The sequence below is a fragment of the Dermochelys coriacea genome, chromosome 2 (genome assembly GCF_009764565.3).
Source record: "Dermochelys coriacea isolate rDerCor1 chromosome 2, rDerCor1.pri.v4, whole genome shotgun sequence".
NCBI lineage: Eukaryota > Metazoa > Chordata > Testudines > Dermochelyidae > Dermochelys > Dermochelys coriacea.
Genome location: NC_050069.1, coordinates 207,641,560 through 207,661,886, shown reverse-complemented (window position 1 = coordinate 207,661,886; position 20,327 = coordinate 207,641,560). Strand labels below are relative to the sequence as shown.

General features: G+C 38.6%; 1 protein-coding gene across 3 annotated transcripts in view; it reads right to left on the bottom strand.

The window, feature by feature from the left end:
• The window catches only part of HIBADH (3-hydroxyisobutyrate dehydrogenase), a 136,437-nt gene that overhangs the window by 6,518 nt on the left and 109,592 nt on the right, over nucleotides 1–20,327 (bottom strand). For 2 of the 3 annotated variants that reach the window (XM_038392481.2, XM_038392479.2), the window contains exons 5-7: nucleotides 13,665–13,798; nucleotides 12,998–13,074; nucleotides 3,440–3,596 (exon numbers count right to left, since the gene is read on the bottom strand). In XM_038392481.2, coding sequence (XP_038248409.1) covers nucleotides 3,440–3,596; nucleotides 12,998–13,074; nucleotides 13,665–13,798 — 368 coding nt within the window. Of the gene's footprint in view, nucleotides 1–76; nucleotides 3,597–12,997; nucleotides 13,075–13,664; nucleotides 13,799–20,327 lie in introns of all 3 variants that reach the window. The other variant, XR_006279349.1, reaches the window with a different exon arrangement.

Genomic DNA, 20,327 nt, shown 5'->3' with positions numbered 1-20,327 from the left:
AGCACCCTCAAATAAACCCTTCTAGTATATATATATATATATATATACATACACACACACACACACACACACACACACCCTTCCCATAACCCCAAATACCTCCTCCAGCATCCTCAAACACCACTCTCAGTACACAAACCCTCCAGCACCCCACCAGATAGCCCCTCCTAGTACATACACATCTCCAGCATCCCTAAAATACCCCCTCCCAATACACAAAGACCCCTCCAGGCCCTGAAAATAACTCCTTCCAGTACATACCCCTCCAGTACCCCCAAATACCACTCCAGTACACACACACACCCTTCCCATACCCCCAAATACCTCCTCCAGCACCCTCCAAATATATTCTTCCAGTACACACACCCCTCCAGCACCCCCAAATATCCCTTCCAGCACCCCCAAAATACACTCTCAGTACACACATACTCTCCATCACCCGCAAATACCCCCTCCCAGTACGTACATATGTACGTACACACACACACCCCTTCCAGCACCCCCTCAACTGTACTTCCCCCTTCAGCTCCTCCCCTGCATCCTTTTTTGGGGAACCTGAAAGATAGTAACCCTAGCCCCATCAGTTTCACTTTCTAGTTCTGCTCCTGGGTCTCTTCATTCACCTGACGTTGTAGGATATTGGGGGGTGGGAGTGACACAAATAAAGGACAAGAGAAGGGAGGCAGGAGTTTTGTTTGTTCTTTATCTGCTCACTTTCAGGCTCTCAGACAAGTGGGTGCTCACTTCAACATATAAACTGCCCTAATCCTGAAAGCTACTCCTGCATCTGTCCAGAGCCCCACCGAAAACAATCTTGTGATGGGGAGACAAGTGAAAAATACTAACAAGCTAATATACTATGAAATATTTTGTGATTAAAAACAGAGAGAAGAGCAAAAAATCCAACTTCCTTCTGCACACTGCAAATCCCACTCATACTCCTCGACAGGCCCCAATCCCGCAAACTGATCTGGAAGGCTTCCCACCCTGCAGAGGTTTCATGCAGGCAGCAGGGTTGGCCCACACAAATCAGTTTGCAGCCTAAGTATGAAAGAGTGAGAATGCGTGTGTCTGTCACATACAAACATGTGTGCCAGGGTAGGGTTTTGGGTTGATTGATTGATTTTGCAGCTTTTGGTTTAAACTCTGAAGTATTAGAGTCAATGAAAAAAAAAAAGGCTCAGAAACTAAGAAGAACCCACATGAAACTTCCCTTTCTGCAGCTTTTACTCCGCTTGAAAGTGAAGATGCTGTGAACAGGCCTGTGGCATGCAAGCTCCAAATATTTATTTAAAACAAAAGAAAATTAAGCTCCAAGCCAAAGTGTTCTGTGCAGCAGCAGCACAGATCACAGAGTAAACTCCTGCCCTGGGGAGCTTATTTTATAAAGACAGATAAAGATCACATGGAGCATGTGGGGTTTTGGAAGGTGATAGAATGAAAGGAGGGATGGAGCCTGGAGCACTGATGGGAAAGTAGCTTCAGGCCTAAAGGGTAGGCACAAACAGGAAGGAGGGAGAAGGGAACAAAAGGGGATGGAGGAGAGAAAGTAGAAAAATAATAAGAGAAAAGAACAAAGGAGGAGAAGGGAGCAGCATTGTGCAAAGAGTTTAAGAGCAAGGATAACAGATGTGAGAAGACAATGACAGAATGGGATGTTGATCAAGTGAGGAAATTATTTAGCTGCTGCATTGTGGATGTACTGGAAAGGAGCAATATGGCACATCAAGAGAGACCAAAGAGGAGAAAGTTGCAATAATAAGGAAGATAGTGAAAGTTTCATTCTCCCACCTCTTTCATCAAAGATATTACAAGAGAGAGATGATTACTGTCTCTCTATGCGCCATGAAAGCGTCACATCTCCACCTCTAATAGAGAGAAGGCAAGGAAACATGGCCTGTTTGTATCTGTATTTGACCTGTTAGACAGATGGATGGATGGATGACTATCTATCTGGCTGGGGTCGTGCTACATTTGTTCCCTGAGATTCCCCCTCCCTGTAGAATATATTTATTGTGGAGGGGGATAGTACTGCTTCTCTCCTGTTCCCTCCCCTTTCCTTGGGCGGCAGGGCACAGGGGCAATCCAGGTAATCGAGACTGTCATAAGGGGCCAGCTGATGGCTCTTGCCTGCCAAGGGAAGGAGATAGCATCTGCTTGCCCTTGTTGCTGGTGGGTGGCCATTTTGGGCCTGCTTTGCTCTTGCAGCTATTCCATCACCACCTTGCTCACCCTTACCTAGTGAGCTGGATCTTTTATGATGCTAGGGGCTAGGCCAGTTGCCAATTGAATGGGAATTTACCCATGTGGCAAAAATGGCAAATTGCCATTTGGGTTTTCTCACCTGCCACCCAGCATCTCAGAAGTCTGGTTTCGGAGAGGAGTGTTTAAAAGTTTAAATTACACTCACACCTTTGGCAGGTTCTAGTGCAGTTGCTGGATTTAAAAGGTCTGATGTAAGGACCCTGTAACGCAATGGACTGACAGGTCATGGGCCCAGAGCATGACAATGCATGTCTCATGCAGCATATGGCTCCCCTCATCTCATCTCTCCTACTTCCTGCATGGAGGAGGGAAATGGGTGGAGACTCTGGCTTCCAGCCTGGATCCCTGGGCAGGCCTTAGAGCATAGAGGGGTACTTCCTTCATACCCACCTTCAGGACGTAAGTACACAGCTGAAATCCACCCTGGAACAGCCCAGTTGAGTAGTTAGGGTTCCTCATTGGTTAAGGGTTCTTAATTAAATGCAGAGGTCACAATTTTAAATCTTATTGTCTCTATGTCCACATCAATAGGTATAATACTAACACCTATCCCACAGGGGGTTGGGGAGGATTAAGTCAATCAATGTTTGTGAAGCCCTTTGAGATTTTCAATTGGAAGACACTGTGGTCCAAATCCTAGGATACTGTAAATCAGATAATTCTACTGAAGTCAACAGAAATGCACTGATTTATACCATCTGAGGATCTAATACTACACAAGTACTAGAAATTGTTCTATATGGCCACTAGTTGACCAGAAGCATGTGCTGCTGGAAGAAGTCCAACTTCAAAGAAGGAAGATATGGCTTTGTTGACGGTCTTTGGAACATAGAGTCATAACATTAATCTTCACTGATCCAACATGAAGAGAAACCCCCTTATAAACCTACAACCACACCTATCAAGGACTCACCTGATAATTCAGAGCTACAGTAACTTGTGGTCCCCTCCAGGAGTGCACATAATTCCAAACACCATTAACAATTTTAACTGAGGGAAGATCACATTCCATTCAGTGGCTACTGGAATTGTGGTACACTGTTAGAAGTCCAGTATAAGCAATCAATGATATTCAGGGAGACCACACCCACAATGTAGAAACATTTCTCATGTATTCTGACAATCAAGAACAATAAAACAGTTCTTTCCATACTTATGATTTATATTTATATACCTTAGCCATGAGCGTTGTTCCAAAGCCACCTTGGTAATTATTAGCAGAGGGTACTCCTTCCATTACTCCTGGAACAGGGTTGTAAGTGTCGCTTGACCAACAACGGCCCGAACTCATATTTAGGATTTTAGCCAGCAGTTTTGGGTCAAGCCCAAACCTGTCAAAGGTCAAGGAAGAGAAGTGTTAATGTCAAAATGCACAAGATATGGGTGACTTGTTTTATATGCTAGCACCACACTATAATTTCTCTCCCTTTATTATAAGTCAAGAAAAATGATAGAGTATTGATATGGGGGGAGGGGATCCCCTATCCTAAATTAAAGGGTATCAATCTATCATTTAAGCAATATGTTTTCAAAGCTTCTGCCTTCTGCTCTATGAAAAGACCTTTCACCTAACAATTTTGAAAATGCAAGCAAAATAAAGGCCCTCTGAGAATAGCAGTTCTCTTGCATGCCTATTACCAAAAGAAGTTTTCAGTTCTTCCACATACTACTGCATACCTGTGCTTCATACCTTTACAGCCAAATGATAATCTTAAAAACTGGATGAATGATTTCAAAACTAAGTATTGGCAAATAAAAGGTACATTATGGAAATATGTGTTGGTGAATTTATGGGTGTATATTTACTTTTTAATGAAAGCAATGTAATATTAACAATAAGGAGACTGAAAGATGTTATCCCTATTAAAAAAACATTTACTGTTGTTCACATTTGCAAACTAGTTTTTATTATTATTATAATTATTATACACTCTTGCTTAGGAAGCAAGTCTGCATGAAACTGTGACATATGCTCTCTATCTATTCACAGACATGCATTATAGTTCTGGGTCAACTGCTGATAAGGTTACTGATCCTGATAAAACAAAGCTTGTCCGAGCAGAAACATCATTTGTTCTATCACTGAGCTGATGGCATAAACTGCTGTTCATTGTGGACTTTAAAAGAAATGTAGTCAAGATATTTCTTTAACACACTGAGTTTTTAACCCTGTTATTATGTTGCGTTTTTGCTAAATATCAAGTTGCAAATGTAATTTTACACCAATTGCATTTATATCAATAATTAGTAGCAATATTTTTTAAAGGTTTTATCTATATTCGTTGCACTCTCCATGAAAAAAGAGATCAGACACAATTATCTCCTAATGCAAAGCAGAACAATAATTTTTGAAAGAGACTTCACAACCTACTATAGCCATATACTTCCTGCAGGAAAACTGAGAAGACTAAACATAAAATATGTTTCGTACCATAATTCCAAATCAGTTTTACCCAGGGCCAGATTATGACATTCTGAGGCCCTAAGATATGTCAAGTGTAAGCAGCTCCATAAAAAAATGAATTTATTATTTTCACAGAAAGGACATTGAATATATAAACACAAAAGTTTTCACAGGAAAACAAGAGAGGACATATAATTTTTTAAAAGCCTTATTTTTTAAAAATAAGGAAAAGTATTCTTCTTTTCATATGAATAAATGAAAAAATCATTTGATTAATTTTGTTAGGGAAATACAAAGTTTATCCAGATTATATATAAAATATATTTACAAATGTTTATTCCGATTTAATTTTTGCTACAAAAAAAATGAATTGTTGGGATTTTTCTTTTGCCATACTATAAAAATGCAGTGAAGGTTCCCGAAACTGACGGAGGGAAGCCAACACAAATTTATCCTCCTCAAGATCCACTTGACCGAAGTCCATAGGATGATCACCTGCAAACTCAATCATGTGAAGAATGGATAGCGTTTGAAGCAGCATGCACACTAAAATACACAGTTGTACATATCTACAGATCAAAAGAAGAAAGAACACACTAACACTTAAGAAAACGAAGAAAACAGGACCAAAGGCACTACACGACTGAGCGTGCTGGACCATAAACAAAAGATGGTGGCCTTCCAGCTATTACCAGCCAAGGGAGATGCTATACATGACATCTCTCCTAGAACGAGTCCCATAGGAGTATGAGCTTGGCAGGATTGCTTCACAACACTGCCGTCTCCAACCTCACATTTTCCCCACAGTGAAATTATTTATTTATTTAAATAAGTTATGAAGGCGGGCCAAAACGCTGCCTTAGGAGACTGATAGCAGACTTACTTGTAAAAATACTAATTTTACAAGTGCAATTATCAGTTTTTTCTCAGCCCTGGTCTCCCGCCTATCAATAATGAACAATCATTGAAGGGTAAGGGCATTTGTGTAGCCAGATGTGTATATTTTTGTCATATTTGAACAAAAATATCTATATTTAGAGAGAATATTCTTTTCCCATATTTCCTTTACTTATCAACCAATTTTGATCAAATTTGAAATGGAATCAGTTTTTTCTTTTTTAGAATCCCCTCATATTGCGAGGCCCTAAACTGTAGCTTAGTTAGTTAATGTTTTAATCCTGCACTGGTTTTACCTTCTCACAAAGAAAAGGTTCCTCCTCTTTGCACCAGTTCTTTAATTGTGGCAACAACAGATCAGCAAGGTATCCAAACTAATCATAGGAATCTCTGTTTGTAGCATGCAATATTTAATTTATGGGAGATTAAGGGTCATTTATTAGTGGATTTTGTAAAAATACAAATTTAAAATGTAACATTTATTTATTTAAGTTACAACTCCTAAAATATAAAATTACACTTTATATGGTGGATACTAAGGTGTGGATCCTGCTCCCTTGGAAATATGTCTCAACTGTTTCCTCCTCCTTTTAAAAACACCAATATTTCAAAGGTGCTTTTTAGAATTACCACTGTTAGCCCCATATTTAGGGCCTGATGCAACAGCCCATGGAAGTCAGTGGATAGCTTCCCACTAACTTCAATTGGATCAGGGCCTTATTTCCCCCTCTCCCTCCTTTTTGAATTGAGCTTTCAATTTTTATTTAATTTGATTTGATTTTTAAATTGAAAGTGTTTTCCCCTCACCATTATGTTTTGATTGCATTTTAATCATGTTTTATCTTTTATAGTGCATCCAAGGCCTCAGCAAGGAGTACTTTATGAATACAAATATTATTGAAAGTGTTCTCATCCAAATAAGTTGTACATTGGAACATTGACTAAAAAGAATATTAAGAACATGTAGGACTCCTGATCTCTCATCCACACAGCACACTGAATTGTTTGTTTGTTTGTTCTGTTGTTGTAGCACCTCCACTGGATGTTAACTACAGCTTCCAGTAGAGTTTACACTGCAAGACTGGGGTGGCAAGGAAGGGGCGAAATTTGAAAATGCCTATAATCCCTCCCCCCAAAATGAGTTTTGTCCTGGTAGCATTCCAGTCAGTTCCTTGAACAAAATATATTTTAAAAATACAAATATTATAAATATACACTGAATGAATTTTCAGCACTAGATGTGAAAAGGCAATGTAAAATTGTTTTTGCATGTGGTGGGGGGAAAGATTTTTGTGTCAGTTTGAATCTCTATTTTTGAAACTTTGATGCTCGTATGCACCATGCAGATTCACTTCAGAAGACCTGCAATACTTTTTTTTTTTTTGTTGGCAGCAAGTGTATCATTAAAAAGAGCAAGTTAGAAGTGTTTTGCATTTCATCTTTCTGAGAATTCGTCTACTGATGCATATATAACTGACAGTTAAAATTAGACATGTATTAAAATCAGTTACTGAAGAAGTCCTCTGTCTTCCACTGCGCTCAAAGCTTGTAATGTCTGAAACCAGCTAGAATATACAGTAATTGTCATTCAGTGAGAGTCTATCCTAGAAAGTCATGCTTCAGTGGAGAAGACTGAGTTTCCATTTGAAATCAACAAATTAATCCAAGACAGGTATCTGAAAGGGCAAGTTTAATAGGAAGCAGCTACTGGGCTCTCAACCATGATAAAATGTTATTGCTGTTTCCCTGTAAATTGGCTAGGAACATATGATACTTTCTGCATAAGAGCTCCATTGCTGTTCCAGAGATATACTACTCAAGCTATCAAAATGATGACAGTCTGTCAGTCCCCATAATAACTTGCCACTGGATGTGGCAAGAGTATGTGCACGCGCGTGTGCATTTACAATTTCCAAAACGTTCTTCCAGACACAGAGAAAGCAGCCAATATCCCAACATTATTTATAATGTAACGCAAAAACAATTGCTGTGTCAAATCAATGCATCTTCAACAGAAATACTAATGAGCTACTAGGGAAGTAGAAACTAAAGATGGACACACAGATCTGGATAAAAATAAGACAATTCTAAGCACTGTTAAAAACCCAACCACATTCATTGAAGTTTGAAAAAAAACTTTACCAACTTACTTAAAATTTTCACAAACTTCTCCCCTGTTTCAGTCTGTAGCAGTAACAAATCAGCAGTGAGACCCCACAAGAAAGGCAGTTCTGGGATTTCCTGAATGAGACTAGGAAGTAGCTAAACTCTTGAGAAATTTCCAGCCTGAGGTGCCTTGGGTAAGCAGCATCTGATCTCTCAGATAATTATTCAGACAGAAGCTTTTGAGACTCGCCCATCACTAGGAGAAATGTGTACCCCAGCATGGTTTATATCATCCAAGTACCGTGAGTGGAATATTAATAATCACACAGGGCTTGATCATGCCATTTAAGTACAGACCTACATCGAGGGCAGTACAGTCACATTGCCCCAGAATGCGATCTAGCTGTCTCCAGCCATTCCTTCCAAAATTTCCCAGTATTCACCCAGTGCTACATCCCCACAGGGGGGCATAGCATGTTTCTTTCCTGTATGCCTGCCCAGCTCTTCTGTGATTGTCCTTCCCACCCCCTCAACCAGGGCCGGCTCCAGGCACCAGCATTCCAAGCAGGTGCTTGAAGCAGCAGCTGGAAAGAGGTGGCAGTTTGGCAGCAGCTTCTCTCTTTTGCCATTCTCCGCGGCAGTTTTTTTCACTGCTTGGGGCAGCAAAAACTGTAGAGCCAGCCCTGCCCTCAACTCCACCTTGTGGTTTCTTGTGCCCCACAGATGGATAGGGAGACAGCAATCCAGAGATTGGAGTGCAAGGATTACAACTGTGCTTGGCTGTTAAACAGTGGCAAAAAAGGAGGAGGAAATTCTTGTGTCCTCAGACCCACCTGCACACCAACAAAGCAGCCAGGCACAACCTGGCACATAATAAAACTGTATAGGAGAAAAAAGAATCTTTTGCTACACTTGCGGTGGCCACTGTAGTCTCTCTCGTGGTAGACAGGAGACTGGACTTGGTTGTAATAAATATAAAGAGAATTTTTTATGAAGAAGACTTCTGGTACAGACAAACCTTGTAGCTCTTTTGTGGCTCTCTAGCTCCCAAACTAATTATAAAATCCTGTGCTACCTATTGTCACCACCACACAGGCTCTCCTTAAAAGGTATGTCTACACTGCAATTAAAAACCCACGACTGGCCCATGCCAGCTGACTTGAGCTCATGGGGCTTGGACTAAGGGGCTGTTTAACTGCAGTGTAGACATTTGAGTTCGGGCTGGAGCCCAGGCTCTAGGACTTATGAGGTGGAAGCATCACAGAGTCATACATCTATACTGTAATTAAACAGTCCCTCAGCCCGAGCTGAAGCCAGCTGGCACAGGCCAGCCATGAGTGCCTAATTGCAGTGCAGACATACCCTAAGACTGCGCAGGCAGTCACAGAAAGGACTCCCAAATACATTGCAGGCAGCAGCAATCTCCACATGACCTAGTTGTAAGTCAAATATCCACAAATTTATCTAAATTTTCAAGCTTTATCTTGCTAATACTTCATTTTTTTACCTGAGAACCCAAAGACCAATAAAAGGAGGTCACTAGAAACTGAGATGGTCAGCAACCCAAGTAGAAAGAAGAAGAAAAAAAAGTAATCTGAGGTTGTTGATGGTATCAATATATATTTTAATTTCTCATTAATGAAATTTAGGTGCATTCTATCTATTACTTTGTCACTAATATATTATAGCTTTTAGCAATATACATCCACACTCATATATACATACACACACACATGTGCTAAACCTCTCTCATGACTAGATTTCAGAATAGCAGCCGTATTAGTCTGTATTCGCAAAAAAGAAAAGGAGTACTTGTGGCACCTCAGAGACGAACAAATTTATCTGAGCATAAGTTTTCATTTGATGAAGTGAGCTGTAGCTCATGAAGTGAGCTGTAGCTCACGAAAGCTTATGCTCAAATAAATTTGTTAGTCTCTAACGTGCCACAAGTACTCCTTTTCTATTTCTCATGACTAGAGACTTTCACTATCAGACTGCAGCACTAAACTGGAAAAAGAAAAGCTCTAAATCAAAACGTATGTTACTTTCCAGTATTTTTGCCATACGTCTTTCTACTACCTTTTATTATCAATATTCATAAAGAGCTATGGAGTGAATAGAAAAAAATTAAAAAGGCAATTCAACAATTTTAAGAATTCCCAGAACTCAATGATCAAAACAAATAAAAGCCACTTAAAAATCCAAATTATAAATCTGAAACTAACTAATAAGTAAACACTTTTAATAAAAACAGCCATCTTCATTTGTAAAAGAAGTTCTGATACAAGAAGAAATATGGTTCCCACCCTTTTAATTAAAAAAAAAAAAAAAAGCAAACCCAGAGGAGCAAATTGAACATAAGTATAGCAGTCCTGTAGTGCTTGGGATACTGCTTTTTGTGGGAGTTTACTACTGGGAAATTTATGCTTACTGATACTAATTTCATAGATGCTTGAACTAGGGGTGCTGGCTTCAAGTGGATTCCATTATATACAGGGTTTTTACTGTTTGGTTCAATGACTCTCAGCATCCCCACTCTACAAATGGTTCCAGCACTCCTGGTATACTACATTATGGAACAAATCTGTCATTTCAAAAATACATACGTAAATCTCATAGAAAATAAGAGAAGTACTTGTTTTAGTGATTCTAAACTAATATAAAGAGACCCTCTGCCTGTAAGAAAATGAAAGAGATGCAGCACTGTTGGCAAATTCTGTAGTGGAGCAGAAGTTCATTAACACAAACCCAAATATGAGGGCTTGTGTTAATGAAGTATCTTTCTTGTAGGAAAGAGAAACCCAGAGAAGTTACCTTGTTTGTTTGCAGGATGTTTTCATTTGTGTATTCAATTTCTTTTTTTCCGCTGGACATTTCCTTGTTCCTTTGCACCCCTGCTCAATAGCCAACCTTCCCTACCCAACACACACAAAAAATCCCTAGCAGTTTCAAGTTAGTAAAGCTACCAATAAGCTTTCTCCATTGCCAGAAGATGGACTTTCAATGCCAGACATCTCAACTTAATTAGTTAGGCTTAGATTTTCACTTCTCTAAACCCAGCCACTACTGTCCTTTGGGCTTATCTACAATAAACAACTTCATCCCGTTTGAACACTGTTGGGAGTAATCCAGTTAGATGCTATGATGATGATGTCCACAACCTAGTGACCAGTATAGACTGCAACAAATTGTGCTCAGCATCATGTCAATTAACTGTGATTAAACCCAGTCAGGCAAGGTGTTTTGAAGAAGGATACCACCTCCATGACTTGGAATACCGAGACTAGGTCACACACTGGGTTTATACACACAAGAATTTCACCTATGGAAAAATTCTACTTTTGTTAAAAGTGGAAAAGGTGTCCTCCAATGTTGCCCTCCCATTGATCCAAAGCCCATTAATGCTTGGAAAGACTACCATTTACTTCAACGGGCTTTCATTAGGACTTATATAACAAACCCTAATGTTACTTTGTATGATGACAAGTCTGTATTTAAGCGATGCCCAGTATAGGAACAGCAGGTCAAGATGAGCTGCATTACCATTGCTGTGAGGTGGGGAAGCTTACACAGTGCCTGCCTTCACTAAAATCTGCATTAGCATGCGCTAGCAGAATGCTACTTTCATACAACCCAAATTCACTCAACACTCTGGAGAGAAAAAATTAACCTGTAATGAGACAATCCAGACACTTGCAGGCTGAAAACACCTATTAGTTTCACATGGGATTTGATGCCAAGAATTTGTGTTCAAGGCCTCTTAAAATAAATAAACACATACATACATACATAAACAACAACAAAGTAGTAAGTAAAATAATCCCTAGAAATGTGGACAAAAATATAACAAAGTCATATGGAATTGATTTTTCATTAAGTGAACCAAGACTTAAAACTGACCATGATACAGCTTTACCATCCTGAATAACAAGAGTTGTTTACAATCCTACCAATTTTATTATGGCTTGGTACAGATATGCTTCACCATCTATCGTACAGACACTCAATTTTAAAATGTAAATGGTACAGGATATTGATAAACCAATTAGCACCGATGCAAAGCAAATTCCTCTTTTATCTCAATTACAACATGACAACTTAATAGGTCAAGATAGTCTAACATCTGAGACAAGGGCAATTCAATAAAACAACTGCATCTTGATATGGTAATTAAGAGGAAATGTGAATCCATTACCCTGCCTTTTGTGTGAGTGTGTGTGTGCATGCGTGTGTGTGCATATTCCCTTTTTTATTTATTTAAATTCTGAAGCCCTCTTGCAGTTTTTGTCATTTAAATCAAAAACCATAGTAGGACATGCAATAGCGAATTGACAAATATCTGCAGTATCTGTAGTTTCTAGTGGGCCGTTGTAAAGGTGTATCTAAAGAGATGAATAATTCATGAAAACCCTAAGAAGCTATGCATTGACAGGATAAGCTTCTCAGAAGCACAGACTTTTCTATTTATAAACCTACAAGTATTTATAGTGATGTAAGCTTGGGAAAGGGAATCAAAAGGTAAAAATATTGCAAAGTTTAATTAAATGGCTTGTTACATGTAGAGGCTCATACAGGACTGGAAACGTAAAAATTTCTAACAAAAAGAATACTTTAAAATTAAAAAAAATTGGTTTTAGAAATTAAAATGTCTCAAAATGTTGCTACCTATAAGTTAGATACATCACTTGTTACAGAAAAATATTGTTCTTAAAACAGGAAAACAGTTTAAGCAAAGTAATGGAATATATTTTGGATTTTTCACCAGGAAGTATCTGTTATGATTAGCATGCGAAACAACAGTAGTTAAGTTTGACAGGAGGGTAAATTGACATTTTATGACTGCATCCTAGTTTCTTTTGAGATATGCACAAATGCTAGAGGTTTCTTTTTAACACATTTTGGGGCAATATTTAATGTAGGCAAATAGAGCCAAATGGAGCCATGTGGGAGCATAACACTTGTGATACCCAGTACATTAGCCTATGCTTCAAACAAATATACCTCCATGTTATCTGAGTACATTTACATTTTATAGTGCATGTATCATCACAACAGAAGAAACTGAGACATCATAGAAAAAATATAATGTAACACTAGATATTTGTAATATTTTATGGCCACTGCAAAGAACGTTCCTGTTCTCAAGGGTCCTACTCTTGGTCAAATAAACAAGCCTTATTGCATTCTAATAATGAAACACTTCTACCTTTTTTTTCTGGCAGAATCTCATCTATTCCTTCTGATCATCATTCTCTAGCCACAAAAAAGTCAACCAGCACAGCTCATAAAATCTGCTAATATAAAAACACATAAAATCCAACAAACCTGATTCCAAGATTCATAGCCTCAGCAGTCCCAATCATACTGATAGCTAAGAGCATGTTGTTGCAGATCTTCGCAGCCTGAAAATAAATTAAATATCAAGTAAGATTCTCCGTTTCCATGTAGATATCACATAGGAATTTTTTTCACCCAGCTCCAACTGGATTTTGTCTGAATATGGTTAAACAGCCTCTCCCTAAATGTAACACCTGTAAGTACCAACGCATCAGGTTAATGAAGGTTGACCTATGGGTACTTCAGATAGTGTGAAATATTTTTGTTTTGCTAGCACAATAATTCCACTTGCTTTGCTTTGAGTGTGTGGGCTACTTGCTCTTTCAGACTAAACCATAAATCTATTTCACAATTTTTTAAAAAGATTGTGACCACTGAAAAGTACAATCTTAACAAGCCAAATTGCAAAAATGCTAATTCAGATGTGTATTATTGGTTACCAAGCCAAAATGCTAGGTAATGGTACCATGAGATATTTTATAGAAGAATTTGCACCTTTTTGCTGATACCACCATCTTATACTGGATTTCATTGTGGATTCTAGATAATTTACTTGGGGTAGATTAAAGGGAATTGGGTTAAAATGGAAGACAAGTATGGTAACAAAAAGGGAAAGGCCAGGCTGATTGAATACCAAACATTCCACAAGCATCACCTGTCCAGTTCCAACCTCTCCACAGTAGACCACATTGGAACCCATGCATGTCAGCAGTTCTTTGGCAGCATCAAACTCTTGTTCCACTCCACCAACCATGAATGTAAGGTTCCCAGCTCGAGCAGCTCCAACACCTGAATTGAGAGGAAAACATTAGATTCAATACCAACCTTTTAAAGATCCAAAAAACAGAGACAAAAAAGGCTCAACATCGGATTTTTTAAAATATATTAACATTTTGTTACAAATATTTTGCATACTTCTAATCAAAAACAGAAGATCTATTTCTCTGAATTAAGGGAATTTGAGACCAATGTCCCACATATAATTTATAAGGGGAAAATGTATTGCATAACAATATAAAAAAGTTTTAAAAAATGATTAAACACACACAATATTTACAACTTCATTCCTATAAATCTGTCCCACCTTTATCAAGGGTCAGGAAACAAAGTCGATAATTCATTGGCTACAGAATTTCCAAATGGCAATACATCAAGTTTTAGGTTATGATATCTTTTGTTCTAGGGGAAAAGAAACAATTCTGATGTGAATTGCATCGTCTTCAACCCCGTCTCCCAGAGAAAACTGATTTTAATGGATGTAACTGCCAGGTGAACTTGGCCCAAGGAGATTACTTGGAAAAGTGATTAGCAACTTAGCTTTACAGTTCATTTTGCAATACAGCTAGGAACCTAGACACCATAAATTGTCTACGCTATGCATCGAACCTTGACCTATTAGAACAGACTGCTGCAAGTAATGGCCTACTTCTGAATTTAATATATTCAAGCAGTTCCAGTGTTTTTACAAATAAAAAATCCAAGTGAGGGAATTCATTTTTCTTCCACGTTTAACTATTTTGTTTCCACAAAAAATCAAACTCTCTATCCGTTAGGATCCATACTGCTTTTAACCAATTAGTTACGATAACAACTATTATTAAATATTTTAATTGCAGTAGTAGTAGAGATCTAATTGGCATCGGGCCTCATTGTGCTAGAAGTTGTAACATATGAAGATACAATCCCAAAATGCTTACAGTCTGAGGCAAATCAGCATTACCTTTGTAAAAACTAACCTAAAAAAGCCATCAGAGCAAAAATCCTTCTTTTAAAATGACATTCAATTGGACACTTGCTCCATTTAGTTTTTCCTAGTACACAGAAGCATTTGACTTTTTTTAAAAAGGTCACTTTTATAAAAGTATGATTGGACCCCAATCTCAATGAAATTCATGGCAAAACCACCACAATAACTGAAAACCCAGTTACAATGCAGAGGTTTTGATGAATTGGTCTGTAGCAGTTGATCCACTCTCCCGGCAAGTCCTGCCCCTACCTCTGCAGGTACAAAAGGCCCCAAGGCAATGGAACCAGTACTGTACTGCTACACAGTGAAGGGGTCAGGATTGGAGTAGGGGACTGGACTGCCTTTGTATGTAGACCATCATAGGTTTTTTAACAGTGTGGCACTGGCAGAGTATACACCACTGTAAAGATCTTCCCAACACTATAAACTCCAAAGTGTCAGCATTGCAGCCACCACTCCTCAGCCATTGGATGGAGGATTTCCTCTCACATTCTCTCTTCATGTAACTTTCAATGCCCACTCCCAGAAATTTGGGACAGAGACAGGAGCGTGGATTTGGGGCCTAAGTTAACAAATGATTGTCATATTGTTGGCTGCTAATTTACCATGCAACATGTCTGCAAAGATCACTACATGATTTTCATGCTGTTCCCCTAGCTATTTTTATGCAAACCACATAATGACCTTTATTACTAATCCTGTGATCTGACCTGCAGCAAATTAAGTGGACAATTTAAGTCAAAGCTTACAAACAAAATCCAACACTATCTATCATAGGTCAATAGCCTTGTATCTAGATTACAGACTGCTAAATAGCTTCAGAGAGTCATTTATTAGAGCAAAATTAATGCCGACAATAGTTTTCAGCTGGTTAATCTTTTGACAGCTGCACTGTCTCACTCATACAAATGCTTACATTTTAAGTACAAAAAATTAAATTAGTTAAGCAAAAGAAAGAAAAAGAATTTGTTTTATAATGAGGAAGCCATGGACATTTCTACTTCTAAAAACAAAAAACCATTTATATCATGATTTTTCCATCAAGATTCCTCACCAACTGTCAGCCAACTGATCAGAAACAAGCAAGGAATCCTTCAAACACACAGTATTGGTAATTTGTAGTCAATTCAGCCTCAAGATGTCGTCACTTCAGCTCCAAATGGAAGCAAGAAGGCATAAAGGACATGCACAACACTAATTTCATTTCATGATTTTGGAGTATAATAAAATATCAGCACTATAGTTCTTAACACTACTTGAGGCGAGAGCACGAAGGAGGTACAGTGGCTTGAATTTAAAGGAGGAGCATTGGTCACCACTTTTGTTCCTGTATTTTATGTCTCATACACCAATTAATCAACTCTTTTGCAAACCCTCAAGATCCTCATGTCCCTTCCCATTCTCATCCTTAGGGAATGGCGGATAAGAAATTACATTTGTGATCAGCACAGAATTTCACTTGTAAGATTCTCCCCTCCAGCGAGCCAATGTCATTGGACTCACAAGGCCCCTATACTGCACTGGGTTTCTCTAGAGTTGCCTCCGTTGTCTCTCTGAAGTCCTGATGGCAGAATGCAAAGCAGGATCGGGAACAAACTAGCACACTGCCCCATATTCTACTTTTCTTACCATATAGTCATATGACTATAACAGTACAGTACACACAGAGAGAGAGAAGGGAAAACATTTTTCCTACAACAAAAATATTAACAAATTAAATTTTAAAATCTAAGATAATTTATTGCTGCTGGAAAGTATGGGCCAATCTGAAATCCTGAAGGTGGAGCACTCTAGAACAAAAGATCTACTTACTTAAATATGGGAGGGACCACAGATCTAGGAAACTACTAAACGCTGGGAACAACAAAATGAAAAAACAGCAATGGAGGTGGAGGTCAAAGGTTTAAAATGAAGGAGCTGTATGGGGACACTGAAGAGAGACCCCAAGACAGCACTCACTGCTCCCTGAAGGAATCCAAGGAGTAAGCAGAGGTCACCCAGAGAAACTCTGCACAGAGAAGAGAATTGACCAGGGAATGAAAATAAGACACACATTCTCAGAGAGCCTCCCCATCAAACTTCCACCTCCTGGATTGGTAGATGGCTATCTTGGCCACTGCCAGTTGAAGGGGATGTCTCGCATAGAGTCATAGATGGGATGTGCATAGAGGGAGTAGAAGTGAAGAAATGTTGCAGCCAGAACCACAGCAAAATGTTCTGCAGGAGCCATAAGAGGAGTGCAACCTGGCATAATGGAGGTAGGTATGTCTCTCTCTCTCTAGTTGCCTGTAAGGTGTGAGACTGACAGCATCACTGAAAGGGTATAATATTAGGTAGTAGCAACAACACTGTTATGCAACCTACCTCAGCCATATCTAGAAGGGCCACCTAAAGGGTGAGAATTAGTTCAGTTTCCTCAATTCCCTATTCAGGCTGCCAGAGGTGTAGTCAATTAGTGTCAAAAGTGGTGATGTGGACACTTGTCCACTAAAACCTGGATCATACAATCATAGAAGATTAGGGTTGGAAGAGACCTCAGGAGGTCATCTAGTCCAACCCCTGCTCAAAGCAGGACCAACCCCAACTAAATCATCCCAGCCAGAGCTTTGTCAAAGCAGGCCTTAAAAACCTATAAGGATTAAGATTCCACCACCTCCCGAGGTAACCCATTCCAGTGCTTCGCCACCCTGCTAGTGAAATAGTTTTTCCTAATATCCAACCCAGACCTCCTCCACTGCAACTTGAGACCATGACTCCTTGTCCTATCAACTGCCATCACTGAGAACAGCCTAGCTCCATCCTCTTTGGAATCCCCTTCAGGATAGAGAACACAAGCTCAATTCCTTGAGGCCCAAGAGCCTTCAGATGGTAATGATAACTGGTCACTACTGACCTGGGCCAGTCAGGTGCTAAATGACCTACAAGTGAAAAACTTTGTACCTAATCAGTAATCCCCCAAACACCTATTTCTCCTAATTAATTTAGCCTCATTTATTTAAACCTCACAGCAACTTATACCTTGAAAATCCTGAGGTGTGCATAAGATCTATTGGTATGGCAGTATTTCCAGCTCTAAGAGCTAGGCTTTTTACAACCACACTCAAAATGTTTGCAATGGTAAGAGCAATTTGATAATACCCAGCTTGTTTATTATTTAGGAACGTGAACTGAAAATCACTGAAAAAAATAACCAATTGCATTTACATGTAAATTATTTGCTCTTATTTTAGAGCACCATTTACCTTCTCCCCAAACAAAATATAGTGCATTAAAAAAAATAATAGAACAACATTCCAAGGTGTGCATTGTCCAGTTACACTGTTGAAAACACAAAGATTCCCATTGCATCTAAGTGTGTGCATATACCAAGATAATCAGAGTCTTGCTGTGTGTTGCACACACACACACTTTTTAAATGATTTTATTGTTGACAAGTTAGAAAGAAAAACTAAATTTAGCTTATCCATTGATTATGAAAACTGTATGCTCCTGTGACTGTTCTGGAGACTGCAGCTCCAATCTTCACCCTGCCTTTTGGAACCGCGAGAGGTTTAGGCATAAACATCTATTTCCTCTTTGTTCTATTATGTATACAGTGGATTGAACAATGCTGTATTTAAAACTAATTTATGATCTGAAACAGATTTAAAAAACAAAAAAGAAAACAGGGTTAGAGTTTTAATGCTCTCCTGTTTTACAGTGTTGTACCTTCTAGTGTGAGAGTTTAAGTTTTGACTGTTATGCTTTGGAAAATGCAAGAGAATACTAGCTCCTTATTTCAGTATTTTTGCAAAAATACAGTTTAAAGGACTATAATCCCCTAAAACAAGTAGCTTCTTGTCATCTCGTTGCTGCCTTTCACATAGGCTTAACTTGAGAGCTGCATGTGTTTGTTTTCTTTTAAGGGTTATGTGATTCTTATTAAAATTCTTGCCAGCTCACATGAAAAACCTTGTCTTAAGCAGCGCACAAGTTACATACTAAGCACCAAGATACAGGAAGAACCTTCACCAAAATTCTGTGAAGGTTACCATTGTTTTGTTAAATGTAAAACCAAAACAAACAAAAAGCACTTAGAGGAAACACCAGTTATAAACCTCAATCAAAATTAAAAGCAAATTATTTAAATTCTGATATGTACAATAGTAGATTAAATGTCACATAATCATACAAAGACAAACAGGGAACCATTTTCTTCCAATAGTTTGCTAAAAATAGACTTAGGATGTCTCAGACTTGGGAAATAAGGGCAATGCTCCCAGAAATTCCAACAAAAGTAAGTATATTTCTTAATATTATAAAATCAGCATCTAAGGCAGCCATAGAAAGCTATTTTATGGCTATATAACTAAACACCGTAAATCACTTAATTTACTCAAAAGAACTTAAAGGTTTTAACCAGTGTGCCATCAAAAGAGATAAAGAAGAGGGCCGATGGGACCTGGGCTGCAATGTGAGCCGTCTTTAAAATGCAATTGTTCTAATCATTTTCTACAGATGCAGCCTCACAAGGGGCTGCTGTCACAGGGACCATTTACGACTTGTTATGGTGTCTCTATTGTTTACCAGCGACATGCACTAAAAAGGCGACAGCTGGGACAGAAAGCTGCTACTCAACGAACAATATAATCCCGTGAAAGTAATCAACAAATTTAAGGGTGTTAATTAACTTTACACTTTATCATGTTCAATTAGTTGTCCTTTCTAGAAAAGATTGCCGTGCACAATCGGTTTAGAGCGTGCCATGTTTGATTTGTAAGTGATCACTGTTTCTGTTTCAGAGTCCATGTCAGATGTTCTCTTGGGTTTTGGTGACACAGATGAATGGCTCTGCACATGTTAGGGTGTGATCTGGTTTAACACAAACCAGCATAACATAACCCCTTGTTACCGTATTGTTGGCCTTAACCAGGATGGAAACAACATGAACATGTGTGCGTGCGCATGCACACGCACGCACAAAAATATACCCACAAATAACTATTGAGGTGGTTCTACAGACAATACAGAGTTTAGTTTCTGCTGAAACACGGACACACAAATGGACAATTTTTCATCATTATTTCTCAAAGCAAGACTTGTCTTTTAGGGGCACGTTTGGGATCATTTCTTCCCAGCAAGATCTCTAGTTTTGCTGCATTATGCACTACGCACAAGAATGTTCTTACATTTTACATAATACACATAGCCTTTTTAATGGCAGCTGAACAAATGCTGGATATATGTAGTAAGTGCTGGTGTATATAAAATTCTAGAATATGATTTTTAAATGTCTGTGCTATTTTTATATAATTACAAATTTGGCTTTTTCTCCCTTTAATGCACCTGTTCTTGCTTGCTAATGGGACAAGACAAAGCTCATGATGAAGCGACAATGTATTCACAAGTGCACCTTAATGAAAGTCACTGCAGTTTCTCTGTATTGATAAATAGAACTCTGCATCAAAATATTTCATAAGCTATTGATGTTTGAACAAAAATAAAAACTGAGGTTTAGGTCGGTGCTTTGAAGAAGTACGTCTTAGTGCTCAGTATTCTGATTTCTAACAAAAAGTTTGTTAAGGAAGCCTC